At 43.8% G+C, this 23,658-nt stretch overlaps 1 protein-coding gene across 1 annotated transcript in view; it reads left to right on the top strand.

The window, feature by feature from the left end:
- Positions 1-1,064: 1,064 nt before the first annotated feature.
- The window catches only part of LOC311242142 (uncharacterized protein), a gene marked incomplete at its 3' end in the record, with an annotated part of 40,018 nt that continues 17,424 nt past the window's right edge, over positions 1,065-23,658 (top strand). The window contains exons 1-3 of the mRNA XM_084331095.1: positions 1,065-1,119; positions 4,427-4,524; positions 7,846-7,911. Of these exons, the coding sequence (XP_084187221.1) occupies positions 4,444-4,524; positions 7,846-7,911 (147 nt within the window). The 5' untranslated portion in view covers positions 1,065-1,119; positions 4,427-4,443. The remainder of the gene's footprint in view (positions 1,120-4,426; positions 4,525-7,845; positions 7,912-23,658) is intronic.

Here is a 23,658-nt window from a genome sequence, read left to right as displayed (position 1 = left end):
TGATAGTTTGTTATCAGCGAGCCATATGCAGATTTGGCCTAGTTCCGAGCTGAGGGTTTTTTCAACCTGCAACTTGTTCTTGTCAGAGACCAGCAGGGCTGAGTCGTCCGCAAACAGGAACAAGTTGCAGTCACAGGCTGACGACATGTCATTTGCATAAATTAGGAAGAGTAGCGGTCCTAGTAATGTACCGTAATTCCTCTAATAGTAACCCCGGCTTGTATTTGTTTCAACTGTAGCGGGTACCAGGCTTGTATTAGGAGGAGGCCTGTATAAGAGGGAGGCCTATATTTCAAATTTTCAAACGGATCATAATGAATAAATCAACATTTTGTGTCAGTTTGAACCCAGTAAAATGTACTGGGTTCATTTATTGAAACCAAGTACTGTATGAAATAGTAAACAGTGCAATTACAGGTGGTCACTGGTCATTTCAACGTTTTCAAAGTGAAATCAAGTAACAAGCTCAGTATGCAGCTCAGTATATTAGTAACCCGGCTTGTATTAGGAGGCCGGCTTATAATTGCTTAGCTCAAGAGCGCACCCGGCCATTAATAGAGACCCGGCTTGTATTTGAGACCCAGTTACTATTAGAGGAATTACGGTATGCTTCCTTGTGGAACACCACAGCTCACTGTGAGGGGGGGGGGGGGATAGAGTACCGTTAGAGTACAGATTCTACGTTGGGCGTATTGTTGAGGGATGAGGTGGGCAGTATAGGGGTGCAGGATTTGGGTTTGGGTTTAGTGTTTTCAATGGACCTATCTCAAACCCTGCCCTCTTTTCTTGATCCTCCAATCGCAACTGTCGCTTACCTCGGATTTAATTTCTTTAGTTTGTGTTTAGGTTTTAGTTTTAATTATTAGGTTTGTATAGGGTGGTGATGTTAGGGATGGGTATTTTGCTTTGTTTGTGCTGGGTTTATTGGTTTTTCTTTATGTTTTATTTTCTTTGCCGGGTTCTTGCTTTATCTGCTCCAGTTGCTGGGTGTACAGTAGGTGGCGGTATGCGCCTTTCTGTGGTTGCGACCCGCCATTAATTCCAAAGAAGAAGAAGAAGAAGAAGTAGACGACAACACCGCGCGTCCTTTCTGCAGTCTCGTCGTTCAGGTAAACAAAGGTACATTAGGTTGGATGAATGAATGAAAACTTTATTTAACAGATTGCAGAATGGGTACAATACAGTACGGCTCAATACACACAATTGTTAGTAAATAAATCACGGAACGATAGCTAGTTAGCCAGCACCATCCAGGTACTACTATAACGTTAGCTCCCAGTCCCAGAACGGTAGCTAGTTAGCCCGCACCATCCAGGTACTACTATAACGTTAGCTCCCAGTCCCAGAACGGTAGCTAGTTAGCCCGCACCATCCAGGTACTACTATAACGTTAGCTCCCAGTCCCAGAACGGTAGCTAGTTAGCCCGCACCATCCAGGTACTACTATAACGTTAGCTCCCAGTCCCAGAACGGTAGCTAGTTAGCCCACACCCCACACCATCCAGGTACTACTATAACGTTAGCTCCCAGTCCCAGAACGGTAGCTAGTTAGCCCGCACCATCCAGGTACTACTATAACGTTATCTCCCAGTCCCAGAACGGTAGCTAGTTAGCCCGCACCATCCAGGTACTACTAACGTTAGCTCCCAGTCCCAGAACAGTAGCTAGTTAGCCCGCACCATCCAGGTACTACTATAACGTTAGCTCCCAGTCCCAGAACGGTAGCTAGTTAGCCCGCACCATCCAGGTACTACTTAGGGGGCCCCAGGCTACACGCAGTCACGAAAGGGGCTAGGTAAATAGTGGCGTTAAATCGTGCGTCGGGAGCTGCGAGACAAAGCAAAGCTATATCCGAGCCATTTGTCATAATACCGTTTGTATACTTTATGATCGTTATCCTGAATTATACGTACAGATGCATATGAATTGAAAATGGGGGACCCTGATGGAAACAAGACAAACGTCTTTCTCAGGTCTGCATCCCCTTAACAATTGTATGTATTGAGCCGTACTGTATTGTACCCATTCTGCAATCTGTTAAATAAAGTTTTCATTCATTCATTCATTCATTCATTCATTCATGCAGTCTGAAACGGTTCATCTTCACCTAGGCCCGATTATTGACCGCAAAATGGTTGGTGCGTAAAGAACGCCGGGATAGTGTGCAGCGCTGTGCGGCCTTCTGCAACCTAGTACCCTGCAACCTATCCTGCTGCAACCTACCCTGCAACCTATCCTGCAACCTACCCTGCTGCAACCTACCCTGCACACTACCCTCTTTACAACCTACCCTGCACCCTACCCTCTTTACAACCTACCCTGCACCCTACCCTCTTTACAACCTACCCTGCACCCTACCCTCTTTACAACCTACCCTGCACCCTACCCTCTTGACAACCTACCCTGCACCCTACCCTCTTTACAACCTACCCTGCACCCTACCCTCTTTACAACCTACCCTGCACCCTACCCTCTTTACAACCTACCCTGCACCCTACCCTCTTGACAACCTACCCTGCACACTACCCTCTTTACAACCTACCCTGCACCCTACCCTCTTTACAACCTACCCTGCATCCTACCCTCTTTACAACCTACCCTGCACCCTACCCTCTTTACAACCTACCCTGCACCCTACCCTCTTTACAACCTACCCTGCACACTACCCTCTTTACAACCTACCCTGCACACTACCCTCTTTGCAACCTACCCTGCACCCTACCCTCTTTACAACCTACCCTGCACCCTACCCTCTTTACAACCTACCCTGCACCCTACCCTGCACCCTACCCTCTTTACAACCTACCCTGCACCCTACCCTCTTTACAACCTACCCTGCACCCTACCCTCTTTACAACCTACCCTGCACCCTCTCTGTGTGTGATGTCAATCCCCTCGGCTAGTCCTGCCCCACTGGCCATGTAACCAGGAGCAGCCGGCGGGACATAAATAGTACTGGATATACGCACGGATTAATTAACACTATGATCGCCGGGAACGAGTTTTCACGTCATTCAGAGCCATGCTCATTCTGCCGAAGACGCCGTAACTCGTCTTTGATGTCAATATTTCAAAAATCTGGTGGTTGGTGCGTAAAGAACGCCGGGATAGTGTGCAGCGCTGTGCGGCCTTCTGCAACCTAGTACCCTGCAACCTATCTTTACAACCTACCCTGCACCCTACCCTCTTTACAACCTACCCTGCACCCTCTCTGTGTGTGATGTCAATCCCCTCGGCTAGTCCTGCCCCACTGGCCATGTAACCAGGAGCAGCCGGCGGGACATAAATAGTACTGGATATACGCACGGATTAATTAACACTATGATCGCCGGGAACGAGTTTTCACGTCATTCAGAGCCATGCTCATTCTGCCGAAGACGCCGTAACTCGTCTTTGATGTCAATATCTGTCATCGAAATCATATTTCCTTTCCGGAGCTCTGAGACACAGTGCTGATCTCCTCTCAACTCTCTAGCGGTTCAAGAGCGCCATCTGGTGGCCGATCGCCAGATCGCCAACCGGATATTAACCTTTGAACCGGTAGTACTCAAACAAATGTGGTCCGGCCACTCTATAGCTCCCGCGACTCCATCTTGAAACACTGGATAATAGATCGCTTGCCCTAACTCAATAAACAACGTTATTTGGACGTATATACTATTATACAACCTGGAAATGGATCGGGAATTTCTACATCCCATAATCGAAAACGGTCTACTCCACGCTGATCGTCCAACGGCGCGAGGAACATACGGTAAGATTCAGCGTTATTTTCTAACGTATTCCATATAAACTGCTATGATGAACATATGACCCACTCTGGATGAATCATCTAACGCTGCCCACGGAATTATAAACGATCCCCCGCCCATCCGGTCATCATCAGATCATACGTAGATCATTCTAGAAGTACGTCCAGTTGAAATTTTTCATCTCGCGCCGATCGCTACCAAACTGTATTTCATCATCAATATAATGCATTTAGGGCTATAAATCACGTTCTGAAGAAAGCTGCAGAAAATGATAAAAACATACTTATACCTTAGACCATATTTTAGTATGAATATGTGAATGAAAAAGTTTAACGTTGCTACACCCTGAACAATACATATAGGACATTGAATGGGCCATAATAATGGCAATGTAGCAATAGAATTAAAAAAGTTATAGCCCTGCAAAGAAGGGGAACTTCTCCATAGACAAATAGAGCTGGCGAGGGATGGTAAATTATGAATTTAACCCATGGCGATCAAAGTGTTAAGTAAACAAATGTGGTATCTATCTATCAACCATATCAGTGTCGTTGCTATTTAGGCTCTGGTTGGTAGGGTGATTTTATATTGCTCATTTTATTTTCGAATTGAATGTGTTTTGCATGTGTTTTGTCACAATGTAGTTATTTAGCATGTGTGTTTTTGTTTCTTAGGTTCAGTCTAAGTAAATATGAGTGACGAAGGGACCGTGTCGCCCAAAGAGGAGGTAGCGGAGAAGAGGGGGCGTGGAAGACCCCGCAAGACGCCGCAGGTGGAAAGAAATTCTTATATATAATATATATATGCTCTGTATTATATATGGTTCATAGCTTAGCCCACGTGTTTCCCTACTTTGCACATGCTCAGGTTAGTTCATTACAGGCTATTGAGTGGCAGGGGGGGGGGGGAAGACAAAAAGGTCTCATCAGATTGGTAGCCTGTCAAAATGGAAAATATCTGACCCTATACAAATACCTGTTATTCCACTCATTGACACTAAGATTAAAAAGAAATCGGAGATGGTCACCTTTTTCGCAGCTTGTTATAACGCCGCAGAGTTATAAGTGTCCCCCGTACACCGTCCGTCCTTAAATCATATTAGAGAGGATTGATTTCGTGGGATGAGGCGGGAGCTGCTCGTGGTTTTCCACACCACACCTTCCAAGTTTGACTTCCTAGACTCTCTCTCTCTCTCTCGTGCGCCCATGTTCCTTTTGACAGTTAATGTAGCTAACCCCATCCTGTTAAAAGGATGTCCTATTGTTACATTATGATATATTGGGTTAACTGCAATTTAGCCTCTTCCCCCTCAGTGTCAGAAATAGACCGACCAGGGCTTCCCTTCGCAGGGCCTTGTTTTTTTTTTTTTTTTTTAAGAGATGCTCGCTGTTGCACTTCCTGTCCTCCAGCTTCCTGTAGCTTGTCATGCACAGTGTGGTGCAGGTGCAGAGGCCGCGAAATCGTTTCCAAGCTGACGCTAAGCACCCCCTTCGCCCCCGCCCGGCACACACACAGCCCCAGTTCTTTCCTCCCCTCCCCGGCGTCTCCATAGCAACAGCCGATTTCTCCCTCACCCCGGCCCTCCGCGCTCCCTCCCGCCATGCTCCGCGTCTTATAGATGCTTCTGTCCCGTGTCGAGCGGGCGAGCGTGAGAGTAAATACATACATAACGCATGGCGTGGGTTTATAATATGTTAGCGCGGAGCAGCAAGCAGGGTTTCCCCCCCCTCTCTCTTGCCCGGCACTCCACCAGCCGTCTCTGAGCCTCAGTCCAGGTGGCCGGCGAACTGGAGTGCCCCTGTGGCTTGTATCCTTTCGGCAACAAACCCTCCCTTCCGAGTTGCTCTGATTGGCCAGCGATCTACGCTCGTTTCGCCCCTACGCCCGCGCATGCGCATGAGCCGCTCAGGCAGGCAGGAATACTAAACTCGAGTTAACCTAATTTATACAAATGGAAGTATTGATTTCGCCGTAACGAATCATTAAAAAAATATACCGTTAACTGGAATATGTTGTTTCTTCACACATATGTTGGATTATGTAAAATCGCGAATTAACCGGTGGTTAATATCCCTGTGGCTGTGGTGTGGTTGTAGGCACGAAAATGCAGCTCGAACTACCTGTTATATTAAATTAATTGATTGCTGTTTAACTTGTTGCATGTAATTATATTAACGTTACTGTGTGTTGTTGTACATAATCCAACATATGTGTAAAGAAACAACATATTCCAGTTAACGGTATATTTTTTTAATGATTCGTTACGGCAAAATCAATACTTCCATTTATATAAATTAGGTTAACTCGAGTTTAGTATTCCTGCCTGCCTGAGGGGCTTATCGCAGGCATGCGCGGGCGTAGGGGCGAAAAGAGCGTAGATCGCTGGCCAATCAGAGCAACGCGGAAGGGAGGGTTTGTTGCCGAAAGGATACAAGCGCGCCTGTGTGCAGTTCCTGTCGGCCTTCCAGATAACAGCCAGTGAACCCGATGCCCCTGGTTCCCATCTGTCTTATTGCAGAGGTGCTGCTGCCATCTGCAGGCGGCGAGTGGCAAGATTTTTTGTGTGCAAAGAAAAATATAACCTGAGATCGGGGGAGGGGGGGGGGGGGCGATTTGGAGACTCACTTTTATTTCCTGTAGCTGGAAAAAAATATGTTTTCCTGTAGCTTGGACCCCTGCCGGAAACTTGGCTCTTTTTCTAAACGAGCCGACCGACTGCGACTCACTGGACACACCCAGCAACATCCCCTACACCCCACTGTGCAGCACCCAGCTCGGTAGCACTTTATAATAACACCCTGGTATAATACATTTATAAGGTATTTGTAGATAATGAACTAATCATGAACAAACCATTTATATACATTCATAAATGATTATTAAATCATTTATAACTATATTTGTATACCATTTACAAAGTATTTATAACGCATTAGTGGATAATGAACTAATCATGAACAAACAATTTATATACATTCATAAATTATTATTAAATCATTTATAACTATTTGTATAACATTTACAGATTAGTTCTACATTATTTATAACTCATTATCAACATTGTTTGTACTTGATTTGTTCATCATTAAATAATGTAAACTTTAGATTGGCCCCCACGATAGCATCTGCAAATAATTTATAGATGTTTTATGAATGTCTTAACAAATCATTTGTTGAACATGAAAAATAAATGGAGTATAGTCGTTTTTTCATATCCATTTTTCAAAGCATCTACAAATGTGTTACTACACATTAAACAACATTATTTAATGATGAACAAATCAAGTAAAAACAATGTTGATAATGAGTTATAAATAATGTAGAACTAATCTGTAAATGTTATACAAATAGTTATAAATGATTTAATAATCATTTATGAATGTATATAAATGGTTTGTTCATGATTAGTTCATTATCCACTAATGCGTTATAAATACTTTGTAAATGGTATACAAATATAGTTATAAATGATTTAATAATCATTTATGAATGTATATAAATGGTTTGTTCATGATTAGTTCATTATCTACAAATACCTTATACATGTATTATAACAGGGTGTTATTATAAAGTGCTACCCCCAGCTCTTTATGTGTACATGATGTTTACAAGAATCAAGATGTTTATTTGTCACATACATACCAGGGCATACAGTGGAATGCGGGTGGTCATGCCCGCATCGAACGGGTAAGACATAAGGTGTGCATGATAAAATAGACATGCTAAATTCCTGAGAAGGCACTGGTTCCTATGTACAATATACAATTTTAACTGTCATTATGTTATGCTTACTATATAAATACACTATACAAGAACCACATCTGTTCTTTCCTTAAAGTGACTTTTATATTCCACATTCCTTTCAAGTGACTTTTTCGTTGAGTTTTAAAGTGATTGTTTAAAGCGGTTGCAGCGTTTGTGTGTGTGTGTGTGCTCATGTGTACTTGTGAGTGGAGATTCAAGGTCTACATTTAGTCATTTAGCTGACTTACACACGTTCTGTACAACAAGTGGGCAGGATTCCACCGTCATGCCCTGCTCATGTTGAGTCTCTGCAAAGCCCTGATCTTTTGGTTTTGTTTGTTTTCCACAGAAGGCGGCGGCACCCGCAGCAGCAACCACTGCAGGAACAAAACGCAGAGGCAGACCTAAGACGGAGGTAAGAGTTCTTGCATATCGGTGCTTTAACCCTTTCACTACCACACTACAGAAGGGTTAACAGTCTGTAGTGCGGTAGTGAAAGGGTTAACCTTATGCACTGTGGTAGTGAAAGGGTTAACCTTCTGTATTGTCACAGTGAAAGTTAACCAGTTGGTAGTTAAAGGGACCAATTGTTTTTTGAAAGAAGCCCAACTGATTCCCTTCAGTTCATTCATAAAGCACTTGCATCGCTGGTTTTATATATTAAATTTTTTTTTATATCGGAAATGTTCAGATTTTTATATTCTGCTTCCGATGTCTCAAAAACCATAAGCCTGGTCCAAGTGCTTTCTGGGTGGACTCGGGGACGTCTTTTAATTTGCTGAACCATCGCTTGCGCTTTCTCTTGTCACTTTCAGAAAAGGGTTTTCTGATAACTATAGTCCCATGGTCGGTCGCGTCCTTCATCTTGCCTGGCCATGAATAGGGTTGGGTACAGTTCACATTTGAACCGATACTGGTACCAGTTCCTGGAATTCGGTATCAGTACCCAACGATACCTTTTTCCAGTACTTAACTCTCTCTAATAACTACTTTTCTAAAAAATAAGTCTAAACTTTAATTATTTTTTTTATCTACCGGTACTTTTTCTCCCATTTTCAATTTTTCTCCCATCCCAATTTCGTATCGTCCAATTCTACCCTCCCCTGTCTCGAACGCTGTTAGGCCATGCCTCCCACAAGCCGGCTGCAATGTGGACTAAGCCTTGCATCACGTGTCCCCTCCGGTACTCGAGGAAGCAGCAGTAGCATCTTTTCACCTGCACAGCGCGATCTCTCGGCGTCGGGGGTCTGCGTTTGGAGGGCACGCCGCCCCCGTCGCTTCCTGATTCTGCTGCGCAGGCGCACCAACCGACCTGTAGGAGTCGCTGTCCACAACGTCCGATCCCCACCCATCAGCTTCCCACCCCCTAATACTGCCAATTGTATTAGTATGAACGACCAGCCAAGCTGATAGCAATGCGGAGAGCTGGGCCCGAACCCAGCGTCTCCTGCATTGGTGGTGAGCGCCTTGCCCACTGCACCACCTAGCCGCCCCAAACTTCTCAATTTCAACATTTTGTTTTATCGTTGCAACACACCTCATAAAATAAATCGCATCATGTATTGTGTTTTTAAATGCTTAAATAGCAATAATATCTGGCCATCCTCAGTAAATATTATCAAACTCCTCTGACCTCGTTTGTGCTTTCCAAAAGACCCAACAGGACGGGACAGTAATATATATATATTTGTGGAAAAGGCTCCCTTTTTCTAGTATATTACACTCTTATACTAAACATGTAAAGGTACCGAAATTTGGTACCGGTTGATGTAGTATGAATCGGTACTCTGTAGTACCGATGTAATTCGGTCGATACCCGTAAAAGTACCGAGCTCTGTACCCAACCCTAGCCATGAAATGATTGATTGTTAGGACCGTCTGCAGGGGGAAAATAGCATTTTCTAAATGGAACATCCCTCCCAGCTTCCTTCTTTTCATAAAGAAGTCTTACTCATCTCTGCTATTGGGCACTGCGCCATGTGCTCCGCTTAGACCGTGGCCACAAAATCCCATCCTCGTCGCCATCTGTAATGGGAAATATTAAAGGACAAAACGATGAGCCGTTTACATTAATTATTCTGAGTCATTATTAATAATAGGTTTATTTCACCGTGGCCACAATGAAAGGACAGTTTACAGACAGATAAATCATGTTCACACATAATCGTCTGGCCGTAAAGTGACCAAGAGCTCTGTTCAGATGTATGTTAAATACAGTTGTCAGACGTAACATAATATATCAGATATGATGACGAAGGTAAACAAAAATGGTTCTCAGTCACTGGAAGCAACAACAATTTTGTTATGGCTGGGGAGATGTTAGTACATTGGAGTCTTCTTAAAGAGACGCACACACATTAACCAGTCAAGCTGGTCACACTGAAACAGTCGAGCTGTATAAAATGATATCTCAACACAGATCTATAATGACATCATAATATTTTCCACGACAAAAGTCATTACGACGTTTTAGTGCACTTCAAGCGCTAAAGGGATTCATAACTTATAGCAGGGTCAATCTCAGTGTTAGTACTCGTCTGTTTCTTTTCTTTTCATACCTTTTTAAGTGAACGTGGTCTTGTCCTTGTTGTATCCATGTGTAATGTTGATAGTAGTGGGTGTACACGGATGAAAGAGAGCAAGTCTGTGTCTGGGATATAGGTCCCGACTCCCAGGCTATTAGCCTAGCCATCCTCTCAGCCTCTGTCGTCTTAAATGCTATGTTCTTTTGGTAGAACTGTTCGGCTGCCGCAAGAGTGTTGAGAGAGTAGCAGATTCAGTTCATGGTTATTGGTATAAGCTGTAGTCACGAGAGACCTGGGACATGGTTTTTAGCCTCACCTATGTTATGTAGCTTGGCTTTTAGCCATAAACGCTGCTGAGCTTAACCCGGAAACGGAAATAGGAAATGCTGAAATAATAACGTGACTTATTCTAAAAGTTATATTTATTTTGTCTCATCTTGTTTTAGTCAACATAAATTTAAGAGAATTCGTCATGGTTTTTGTAAACGACATTTTTGTGTCCTCAGTTGTGGTCAACGATATTTAATTAATAATTTAGTGATGTTAGCGTCACATGGTCTTCAATAACGTGACGTCGCATCTCGTTGTCGTCGCGGGAAAAAGCTTTGTTGACTAAGATCTTTCGTCATCAATTTCGTTGACAAAATTAACACTGCAGGTCTGTTGGGGACGCCTGCACAGCAGAGACAGGAAATGGCGGGGGTAGTGTGAGCCTCCCACACGTTACACCTCGCTAATGAGAGTCCGCGCTGGCAGGTGAAAATATGTGACAGGCTGCCTCCTCGTGTACCGGAGGGGACACGTGATGCAAGGCTTCTATCCTCCCTACAACCGGCCAGACTAATTTACATTTAGTCATTTAGCTGACGCTTTTATCCAAAGCGACTTACAAGTTCTGTACGACAAGCCATCAGGAAGGGTGCAACTCTTATCAGCTGAGTAACAATGTTCATCAAAGTGTTGCATGTTACAGTGTAGGTTAGTTTATTAGGACAAGTGCATGACAGTAAGGTTAGTTAGGGTTAGGTCTTTTTTTTCTTCAGATAATGGTTGAAGAAGTGCATCTTTAGTCGACAGCGAAAGATTGGACGGGTTTTGGCTGTCCTAACTGGGGTGGGTAGTTCATTCCACCATTGTGGGGCAAGGACTGAGAATAGGCGGCTTCTCTTTGATGACCCTCCCGGAGCTCGGATAGGAGTAGGTCTGAGGCGGCCAGAAGATGCAGAGCGTAGGGGTCTTGAGGGTGTGTAGTTAGAGACCATTGACCGGAGGTAGGCAGGAGCGGTTCCCTTTGCCGCACGGTATGCTAGGTCGAGGGCCTTGAAGCGGATTCGTGCAGCAATGGGGAGCCAGTGCAGGTCCCTAAGAAGTGGGGTGACATGGGCCGACTACGGTAGGTTTGAGATCAGGCGGGCCGCTGCGTTCTGAATGAGTTGAAGAGGCTTGGTGGCAGTGGCTGGGAGGCCAGCGAGCAGTGCGTTGCAGTAGTCGAGGCGGGAGATGACTGTTGATTGGACGAGGAGTTGGGTGGCTTCTTTTGTCAGGAAGGGGTGGATCCTTCTGACGTTGCTCAGGAAGAATCTGCAGGTTCTGGTTGTCGCTGCAATGTGAGCAGAGAAGTTCAACTGGTCGTCGAGGACTACACCAAGGTTCTTGGCGGTCGGGGACGCGGTCACAGCTGCATTCTTGACTCTGAAGGAAAGGTCGGTCAGGGGGGAGGATTTGGCCGGCAGGTGGAGCAGTTCTGTTTTGCTTAGGTTCAGCTTGAGGTGGTTGGTCGTCATCCAGGCGGAGATGTCGGACATACAGGCCGAGATCCGCTCAGAGACGTGGATATCTGAGGGAGGGAAGGAGAGGAAGAGTTGAGTATCATTGGCATAACAATGATACGAGAAGCCATGAGACGTGATAATGTTACCCAGTGATTTAGTGTAGAGGGAGAAGAGGAGGGGTCCTAGGACCGAGCCCTGGGGGACACCCGTCCGCAGGGGGCGGGTGGCCGACAGGGCCCCTCTCCATGACACTTGGTAGGAGCGGTCATTGAGGTATGATGTCAGCCATGTCAGCGCAGAGCCAACCCATTCCTGCGAGGGCCGCGAGGAGGATCTGATGGTTGACTGTGTCGAAGGCTGCAGATAGATCTAGGAGAATCAGGACAGAGGAGAGGCCTTTCGCTTTTGAAGTGAAGTGAAGTGCCTCTGTGACCGCAATGAGGGCCGTTTCTGTGGAGTGGCCAGTCCGGAAGCCAGACTGATTAGGGTCTAGGAGGTCATTCTGTAAGAGATAGGCAGTAAGTTGGTTGGATACAGCACGTTCAAGTGTTTTAGAAAGGAAGGAGAGAAGAGAGACAGGACAATAGTTGCCTATGACGGTGGGGTTCAGGTTTTTTTTTTATGAGAGGCGTGACTCTGGCTTGTTTTAGGGAGGTGGGGACCACCCCCGAGTTGAGTGAGGAGTTGATGGTTGCAGTTAGGAATGGGAGGATGTCCGGTGCTATGGTCTGGAGGAGTGGGGAGGGTAGCTGGTCCAGCTGGCATGTAGTCGGACGGTTCGACGTTACCAGTGTCAGGGTCTCGGCTTCTGTAATGGGATGAAAAAGATGACGGAGTGAAGGATGAGGTTCTCGATTCAGTATTTGGAATGGGTGGGTTTGGGAGAAGGTGCTGCGCAGGAGTATAAATGGTTTTGGCCGCTGTGGTGGCATGAGAATCTTTGAGGTTACCAAACACAGGGTGGGAAAGAAGCCTTGACTGTATCTATGAACAGCACCTGTAATTCTACCAATAATGCGTAGAAAGTGTTCTATTTCCGTTCCTACGCACGGAATTTAGAATGTGTGTATGCACATAAAAATCGGGATTTATCACACGTGCGTACACAGGTCCTATGCACACCTGCAAGTACTCTGTGTTGATAAAGGCCACCAGGGGAGGAAATTAGGCCACTTTACTCGCCAATTGCGAGTATTTTTTACGTTTGGCGAGTAATTCATGAAGAGCACTCGCCAGCCTGGCGAGTATTAGTAATTACAAAACAAAACAAAAAAATCATTCTGCAATCTGCTGATTCGCTCACTGGCACAAACCGAACTCTGACTCCCCCCTTGATTCCTCCCATTTGCGCCACATAATAATCAGACCATAACCAATGAACATCATCGTTGTACAGATGCGCTCTAAGCTCCTCCAATGAACACTCATTTTCTAGAAGATGCCGCCCATCTAGGGGAAGTGGACAGACCACTGCGCGCAGACCTACAAACTCCTGCCACCGGCAGCCGGCTTGACAACGTAGACAAACTTACAAAAACACATCAGTGGATGAAAATAATTGCATGTAGAGTCGTCGCTTTCGGATATCAGTGCGGTCTGACATGGGGGCGAACAACAGCACGCGACGCGTCTCCTTCGAGTCGGATGAGAATGACAAGTCAACCAGCATTAGCCGGCTAGCTACCTAGCATGTAACAAGCTACCATAATAACGCGCATTCAACATAGTGGACGACTATACTGAGCGGCTTTGCTTAAATGCAGCAGAGTGACATTTTATTATTACCGGGGTTCCCCCCATATCACCACTCGCCCATATGCCCTTCACAACGGTGATGTTGTCATACTTGGCATTCAGAATACACCTGCTGAACCCCTAGCGTTGTCGATTCGGTTCCAATTAGGCTTGGGCGGTATGACAGTATTAAGGTATACCGGGGTATTTCGAAATACCGACGGTATTGAAAATCAATACCGTCTAAACAGAGTTTTGATGTAGTGCCAGCAGAGGGCGAGACTAGTCCTCACCAGCAGAGGGCGAGACTAATCCTCACTAGTGGGGCGAGCCATGCAGAGCTGCTTGTCTTCTACACACAGGAGGAGGGGGAACCCCGCTTCAGTGAGTGAAATTAAATGAGACACGCTTACCGTTGCTGGTGCTGCGGGCTAACTGGCTATTCTGAGAGCTAACTGTAGTGTTGTGTATGATCACAACGGTGTTCACGCTTTACGGTAATGTTGCGACAGTGCTGTGAAAATACCGTAAAGCGTTGTGGTAACGAGTGTGTGTTGTTGTTGTGTGTAGGATGCTGCGGGCGAGCTGCTACCATTCTGAGAGCTTAACGTTAGCACTAGCATGCTGCGGGCGAGCTGCTACCATTCTGAGAGCTTAACGTTAGCACTAGCATGCTGCGGGCGAGCTGCTACCATTCTGAGAGCTTAGCGTTAGCACTAGCATGCTGCGGGCGAGCTGCTACCATTCTGAGAGCTTAACGTTACTAGCACTAGATGCTGCGGGCTAACTGCTACCATTCTGAGAGCTTAACGTTACTAGCACTAGAGCTGCGGGCTAACTGCTACCATTCTGAGAGCTTAACGTTACTAGAGCTGCGGGCTAACTGCTACCATTCTGAGAGCTTAACGTTACTAGCACTAGACCTGCGGGCTAACTGCTACCATTCTGAGAGCTTAACGTTAATAGCACTAGAGCTGCGGGCTAACTGCTACCATTCTGAGAGCTTAACGTTAGCACTAGATGCTGCGGGAGGACTGCTACCATTCTGAGAGCTTAACGTTACTAGCACTAGATGCTGCGGGAGGACTGCTACCATTCTGAGAGCTTAACGTTAGCACTAGATGCTGCGGGCGAACTGGCCATCTCCGTGATTTGTTTACTTGGTAACACGGGTTGCCAGTAACGCCACCCGCCCCCCCCCCCCCCCCCCCCGCTGATGGTAATGAGAGTCATACCGTCATACACCGTATACCGGGGTATTAGGTAATCAAGGTATAACGGTATGAAAAAAGTCATACCGCCCAAGCCTAGTTCCAATGTATTGTCATCTTACAGCACAAGTACAGTACAACCAGAATACATTTGGCATACAACCAGAGTGCAAATGTAACAAGTCAAGTTCAAGTTGTTTTATTTAGCTATTACATTACAGTGAAATGCTTGGTTCTTTCACTGCCCAACTCAGTCCAACCTAAACCAGACCAACCCAGTATTGATTGATTGATTGATTGAAAACGTTATTAACAGATTGCAGAATGGGTACAATACAGTACAGCTCAATACACACAATTGTTAAGGGGATGCAGACCAGAGAAGGACTTTCGTCTTGTTTACATCAGGGTCCCCCATTTCAGTCCTGTTTGCTTAATGCCTTGTCCACTTCCTCCACACTCCAATATGCCCTTCAACCCTGCTCCTGTCAAACCTGCTCTTTCCATTCCCTCCATCATGTCCCCCCTTTCTGATGAATATTTCCTGCACTTAAGAGTCAGACACACATTCCTAGTAGTTGAGCTGTGATGAATGAATGAATGAAAACTTTATTTAACAGATTGCAGAATGGGTACAGTACAGTACGGCTCAATACATGCAATTGTTAAGGGGATGCAGACCAGAGAAAGACTTTCGTCTTGTTTACATCAGGGTCCCCCATTTTCAATTAATTTTCAATTCATCATTCAGTATAACCTAGACCAGCCCAACCCAGCATCTTTCACTGCCCAGTTCAGCCCAACCCAGTCCAGAATAGTTCCCTCTTTCATGTTAATATGTGATTTAATGATGTAATATTTTGAAGAGTAGAGACAGTGTGATTAATTTACTATGATTGAAAATCAATTTAGACGAAGACGTACAAAGAAGTAATTATCACAATTAGCGATTTTTTTTGTCTGGTAAAAAATCTGTTTGGCTGGTAAAAAAAATCAGATACTTGCCAGTTGGCTGGTAAGCCAAAAAGTTAGTTTCCTCCCCTGAAGGCCACTTGTTCTACGCTCCTCGCTCGTGCATGATTTTAAGTATTTGCATATAGAACCGCCTCTAATTAACCATATACGGTAAAATGATAATTAAACACCCCCATGAAATGATGAAAAATGGACTAAGCGGACTTGAAACTTCACTGAGAGCGAGTCCTCCGTGATGAATCTCGCTGTCAGTGAAGTTTCAACGGAGGTCATCTATTCTAACCAACACATTGAAGCTAGAAAGAATTTCGTTGTGACCAATCTTATTTGGAAACATGACACATAAAATAATAGTATTTCACTTTTTATTTTAAACGATATTTAAACGCATTTGGACGTGGGTGTTCTGCCGCTGCGTCTGCCCCCCCCCCCCCCCCCCTCACCGAGGTCTAACCAACTAATTCAACATATACAGCATTTCCCGTTGTGAACAATCTTATTTGGAAACATGACGCACAGAATAATAGTATTTAGCGTTTTATTTTAAACAATATTGAATCGTATGATTATAGATATTCTTAGAGAATAAATAAATCCAATGAAGTTGTCAAGTTCACAGACAACTCCGCTGAGGAGGAGGGGGCGTGTAGAGTAGACTATCTTCGGTGCGCAGGGAGCCAAGGATGTTGACTGACCCAGTCCTGCTACAGAACCAGCACATTGACAGAAATAAATGACAAGCTGACCCGACATTAAGCACTGTAATGACTGAAATGAAATAAATTTCAGCAGGCCAACTCTGCGCTCTACAATGCCTATTGTGCGCTCCGTGGTTTTGGTCAGAGTTATTATGGCTTCAGTGGATAACCCTGATCTGCATTTAAGTGATGTTTTTACAGATACACCCCAGTAATAACATTACAATTGAATTAAATACAATTAGGCCTGAATGAGTCGTGTTCCTCCCAGCCACCGGCAACGACATTATCAGCCAAAATGCGCATCGCAGATTATCTGTACATTGATCTGTACATCCCGTTCACATTACTGGATTTGTTTATTGATGGAGCTTTGAAAGCTACATGGGTACAGTCTATTGCTCCGATGATGTTGGGTAACCTGGCGTAAAATCCTCTCTTGGCCTCCTGTTATTGATATATGGATATTTGTAGGGCTGTCTTAAATACTTCGAAGCTTCGAAGCTTCGTTCGATGGCACAAGCTTCTAACATAAAAAAGAATCGAAGTTTAAAAAATAAAATAAAATAAATAAAAGATTTTAAATTATTAAATTCTTTTTTTGCCTCCAAAATATTGCGCCTCCATTCCAATGAAACGAAAGTAAGCAGCGCCTTCCCGCCTCCATTCCAATGAAACGAAAGTAAGCGGCGCCTCGACTCCACCTCTCTACAACAAGCACGTGGAGATTATCTGTGTTGAAAACAACAAGGACATGTGCAGCAGACATGTCGACGAAGAAGCGAAGCAATGCCGTTTGTTATTTAAGACTATGTCGGACAGATTTGTGTTCATTGTGCTGCTTTTTTAAAGTGTCCCGACCCATATAAAAATATGTCTTAATAAAACGTGCTTAATTAAGTCGAATTCTGCCTTTGTCTCTATCAACTACATATAAATATTTATATAATTGTTTGCTTGATAGACGAAGGTTGCAACATAATTATGTAATGTCATGTCGTTGGCTGTGAGAGCAGCCCCACTGCACCCAGGCAGCGCAGCCGAGTGAAACCTTGTTGGCTGCGTCACAGTCACGAAAGGGGCTACTTAATTAATCCAATCCACTTTATTTATAGAGCACATTTAAAAACAACAAAGTACAAGTCCCACAACATAAGATTAAAAAAGATAATAATAATAATACATTTTTTTTATTTCTTTTTTCTCTCTCGAAGCTTCGAATTAAAATCGAAGCTCGGCCCCGAAGCTTCGATTGCCAAAAAGAGCTTAGAAGGTCAGCCCTAGATATTTGTATGTAGTTGTGGAAATTACGACATCCAACACTGCGTTTTGCTCCACGCTCTAATTTGGGTCTCAAATTGTGGTACAAATCAAGGAGAATGTGTCTCGGGTAGCGGACTCTTCTCTCAGCTCTATTATTATGTTCTCTCTCTGCAAATAGTCATGCCCTATATCTCTGAAAACATCTGAGCGCACACCACGAGAAGTATTCCTATAATAACGCTATGAACCAGTAGGGATGGGTACCGAATTCGGTACTTTTGAGGTACCGAACCGAAACACGTCGGTACTACCGAGTATCGAATCAAGTGAGAAACATAAAAAAAAAAAAAAAAAAAAAAAAATTATTCTTTTTTTACTTTTTTTTTTTTTTTTTTTTACTTTTCATGTCAACGTTCACCCGCACAATATATGCTTACCTAGGATTTTACTTGATTCAACAACAAAGCAGTTGGAGCAATGACAAGCCGAAAACTGTCGAAATTGTAGTTATTTGAAGTTTGGATTTTTTTTTTACGCTTAGGTAGGTAAATAAAATTTCTTGAGACTAAAGTACCGAAAAAAGGTACCGTTGGGTACCGGTATCGATTCACAGGTACCGGTACCGGTATCAGTTCAAATGTGAAAGGTACCCATCCCTATGAACCAGGCTGAATTCATTCGGAAATACCTATTCCAAATGCTATTTAGGGTTTGACAATAATTACACTAATGTCGCTATTTTACAATGAAATATAGGAAACTAATGCATGAAACTGATGAAAGCATTATGCCGTCCGTCTGCAGTCTTCATATTCTACCGCTGAGCACCAGGTATGCACGGTCTGAGCTGTGCGTAAATATAGGATTATATAGGGTTGACTGTGTATGAACGAATAATGGACTCTGTGAAGCGCTCTGAGTCAGAGCAACAGTCAGTCAGAGAAGAGCGCTATATAAATCCAATCCATTATTATTATTATTCTGTATTTGTGCTTAAATAGATCCTGACCATGCACATCCACAAGCCCATTTTCTGCATCAAGTAGTCCATGTTCCAGATAGTCATTCATCCCATCTTCTAAATGGGGCATGGCGGTATGTGGGAGCATGGCAGTGGCAGGTTGTACAACAGAATGCTCATATTTCCTTATGACACACAGTTTTGCAGCATTTGCTGCTATTTCCGTTTCCATTTCAAACTGCTCCCTTTTTGCCTTCAGCTTGGCTTCAGCTTGGCTTCAAGCTTGGCTTCCTCCATTTCCATAGCTTGTTGCCGTGCCAACCTGTCAGCTCTTGCCAAAAGTTCCGCCTCCTTACATTCCAGAGTAACCTTAAGTGAGCCAAGAGATGATCTGGTGGTGCTTGACCTTGACCTCTGTGAAACTCTGTCACCTGGTTTTACAACATTTGATTCACTCTGAACCAGGGTTAGAAATTAACATTTTTTTCAAGGACTTTTTTTGCCCCCCTTAATTGCTTTTCGGGGGCTTTTTTTGTATTTCGGGGGCACAACATTTTTATAATGAAAATTAACATAAAGATTATAAAACATTGTTGACACTTTTTTTTACAGTCTTCGTCCCTATGTTTGATAACGTAATGTTAATGTCTCCATATATAGGGCTCTACGCTAACCTTTTTCCCAAGGAGCACATGTGCTCCTAAATAAAATGTTAATAAATAAAATCTAAATACAAATTTAGGAGCACACAGAAATTTAGGAGCACAGTGACAATTGTTCAAGTAACACACACACACGCACACGATGTGTGACATCATGGCTTGGTTTCATGTTTTGAGGTACCTTCAATTATCTGTAAATAATACATACATACTCTATCTAAATAGATTAAATATTATTGTCCCTGAGTGAGGGCAAGTTGTGTTGTTGTCTTGATATAATAACCGGTTGCCTCTGGATCAATGAATGTCTAATATTGAATAATATTATTAGATATTTTATTTTTAACATCCCTAATTCCAACAGTCAAGAAGCTTGTTTCAAATTGATGAAAAACCCCACACACACCCCACATCCCCTCCTAATGTACAGTCCCCTCCCCATCATATGTATATACTCTGTCAGGATCTAGGGGTAACAGTACTGTATATTTGAATACCGCCTATGTCACAAATGTATCAGTACTAAATACCTATATGTCCCTATGCCATAAATGTCATGTATGTTGTGTATGTCATAAATGTCTATATGAATTGAAAATGGGGGACCGTGATGGAAACAAGACAAACGTCTTTCTCAGGTCTGCATCCCCTTAACAATTGTATGTATTGTGCCGTATTGTATTGTACCCATTCTGCAATCTGTTAAATAAAGTTTTCATTCACACGCAACGTTTGTGAGTATAGGCTCTGGCCAGATCGATCAATGAAATACGTTGCGCGCTCAGCGCTGTGGAATGATGAAGGAAATGCGCATCGGGATCGGATTTGGATGTTATTCTTTTGGAGTTGTGTTACAAATGGAATGGTCTTTCCCCGCCGAACACAAGTTACTTAACGTTACACAGAACACAGGTCGCGCTATGCAGATGCTTAGCTTGCTAACGTTAAGATAGCAGTGTAATGCTTGATGAGAGCAGAGCACTCTGTCTGTGTTCGCAGCACCTCTCAAGTGCCTGTAACACGCAGCGGGCCCCGCCTCCCTCCTCCTTGGAACAAACATTCCACCCAAAAACTGAATTTCAGTCCAGTTTCAATCTGAACTATTAACAGCGGAGCTGTTTTGTAATCTTCACAATCACTCGTCTGTCTCGCACACTGCAAGTAAATGATTTTTCCGGTTTGCACACACACATATTATTAGGGGCAATACGAGGAAAATGCTCGCACTGTAGAGCATATATATAATTATATATATAATTAGTAAACTGTCGGGGGCTTTTTTTGCCCCCCTTAACTGATGTTTGAGGGCATTTGGTCAATTTTCGAGGGCATTTTGCCCCAAGCCCCCGTTAATTTCGAACCCTGCTCTGAACGGAAGCAGCAGTATCCAATGTTTAACTGTAGCCTTGTACTCCAGAAGAGACTCCACTTTGGGGTCATACCAGTCATCTTGATCACTTTGCATCTCCTCTGTGGTCAGTAATTCACACAAAGTCATTGCATGCACCCAGGTCACTGCACAGTTGTGGAAGTTCATTTTCCAGTTTGGATCTCACCAATTCAACATTGCACACATTTTGCATTAATTGTGTTATTTCATTTTTCTTTTTGGTTATTAAACCCAATCTTGCACTTCTGGAAGCCTTTAAACATTTCAGCTTTTCTGTTTTACTTTCCAACTCTCTCTCTTCTTGCTCAGCTCTTCATTGGATTGTTCAGAACCACCTTTTTTCAATTGATCAGGCATTTTTTCCATTCACAAAAACACCAACACAACGTTTCAGTTTTATTTTACTTCAGCCGCGTTGCAGGATTTAAATTCACTTCATTCATGCAGTCCTTCTGGGTGCATTGAAACCTCCCGCCTATGCTTTTACACACACCGCGGTGACGCGTTGGATACAGCCGTTCAGCCGAGAGCGGAGCGCATTCATTCATAAACACAGCAACGCGGAAGTCTTGGATCCGTAGTCAATTTCAGAGGTACTGTAGCCTACCGCTCGCTTTCCATTCGCAGCGCGAACATGTACAACATCCATTTCATCAACAAGCAGCAGGTTTTTTTAACTATAAAGGTGCGATCTTTGTTCAACGTAAATGCGCCTTCTGGTTCTACTGGTATCCACTTGGTTGACACGCTTAACACTTTTCGTGCCGGCCGTGCCAGTCTTGTATACCCCGTTGAGTGCCAACGCTCTATTCAATGACGGAGCGCTCACATTTGTGAACGCATAAACTATATCTTAAATTATGGCAACTATATCTTAAATTATGGCTATGTGTCTAATACGACCGTCGCTTATCAATGACTTGTTTGCAGTCAACATTGTCGAAAAGGATTGTTTTTTAATCGGTTTATTTCCGTTTTATACCATTTTGAAAAACGCTTGTTTTTTTAAACTTTCAGAAAAAAATTTAATATTCTGCAGGAATCGCGCTTTACTGTAATACACAAACTGCGTTGTTATTTTTCGGCCTATTTATTAATCGTTTTCAAATAAATGCTAGATTATCGATAGTATATGTGTACTTATGCACGCTATAGAAGCGGGTTGCTTTAGAAGCGGGCTGAAAAATCGATTATCTTATTTCCTGATCAGCTACACACACTCACAGCCACGCACACACATATGGGACACGTTGATATATAGGTGAAAACGGCTCTGATTATCCCAATACTGGTAAAATAGATTCCTTGCCTCAGATCGGATGTTCTCCAAAAAGATTATTCCAATTCCTGATCGCCATTACAAATATCGATCGCGTTTATTGATCCAACCCTGGGTGGTCGAAAGACATATTCCACGCTGTTCTGATGGTGGGCGATGACTGCAATAGGCTCGGATTACATGCCTGACAAGTAAAATGTGGAATCCGGACTCTTTTTTTCTCATGCGTTTCATTCAGTCCAATCCAATGGGGTGCAGTACCGTCCGGAGAGACGATAGGGGGCGGTATTTTCCCTGTTCGAGCTCAGACAGATCCCCACTCGTAACGTGAGGCTAGATTGATGACAAATGAATGGAAATCGATAATAAAAAAATAACTATTAAAAACGAGATTTCTCGTCGGCTGGCACTCGATGGTTGGCATGAACTAATGAGAAATCTCGTCACTGGCACTCAAAGTGTTAAATAGCAGCACTCGGGAGATTGAATTTTACATTTGACTTTTATTTTCCTTTCAGATCTTCGGATTCCAATAATCCCCACAATGAAATTTAGGAAATGCTTGTCTTACCATTTGATGGAGAAATCATAGTGTAGAATCAAACAAAAAACATAGGCTGCTCTGCAGTGGTCAAAAAACCATGTCGCCACATACCAAACATTTTTCGAACACTGGCTGTGTGACAGCCAGCCCATTTTACCACCTGATGCCTGTTTCCCCAAATTGGCCACATGCATCCCAATTGGCATCTCCATAATTAGCTTATTAACTATCCCATAAAGGCAAAGCAAATTAGTAGTCTACCTTCATATAGTACCAATAGCATATAGGCCTACATTGCATCATACATGATCACAAAACCCATTATTTACATAAGTCATGACTTCATTCCAGTGGAGGTTATTCCATGACGACACGTGAGGCAGTACTTCACTCATAATATACAGTCAGAAAGAAGAAGAGAAAAAATTATTAATTTACATATGTATATATATATTTTTTATTAGAAATGTTTTCCCCTGTAAAAAAAAAATTCCAGTGAATTTTAATTTTTTTTCAAAACTGGCCAATTGACAGCTCTGAGCTCTGATCTGGCCTCATCATAACTGCAGTAATGGCCAGCTGTCAATCACTCGGTGCAAAATAACTGCACTGGGTTGGGCTTAAGAATGTAATTATCCGGGCGGCTACGTGGTGTAGTGGGCAAGGCGCTCGCCACGAATGCGGAGACGCTGGGCTCGCCTGTTCGAGCCCAGCGCTCCACATTGCTTTCAGTTTAGCTGGTCGTTCATACTAATACACATTGGCCGTATTAGGGGGTGGGAAACTGATGGGTGGGGATCGGGCGTTGTGGACAGCGACTCCTACAGGTCGGTTGGTGCGCCTGCGCAGTAGAATCAGGAAGTGTCGGGGGCAGCGTGAGCCTCCCACGCGTTACTCCTCGCCACTGAGAGATCGAGCTGCGCAGGTGAAAAGATGTGACTGCTGTTACCTCAAGTACCGGAGGGGACTTGTGCTATGTATGACTTAGTCCACATTGCAGCCGGCTTGTGGGAGGCAAGAAACAGCGTTCGTGACAGGGGAGGGTTGAATTGGATGATACGAAATTGGGATGGGAGAAAATATAGAAAATGGGAGAAAAAGTGGATAAAAAAAAAATGCATATTATTAAATTAGATGATCAAATGCAG

The sequence above is a fragment of the Notolepis coatsorum genome (genome assembly GCF_963971535.1).
Source record: "Notolepis coatsorum genome assembly, chromosome: 15".
Lineage (NCBI taxonomy): Eukaryota > Metazoa > Chordata > Actinopteri > Aulopiformes > Paralepididae > Notolepis > Notolepis coatsorum.
Note: the sequence above shows the minus strand (reverse complement) of the source record. Positions and strands in the feature narration are given on the sequence as shown.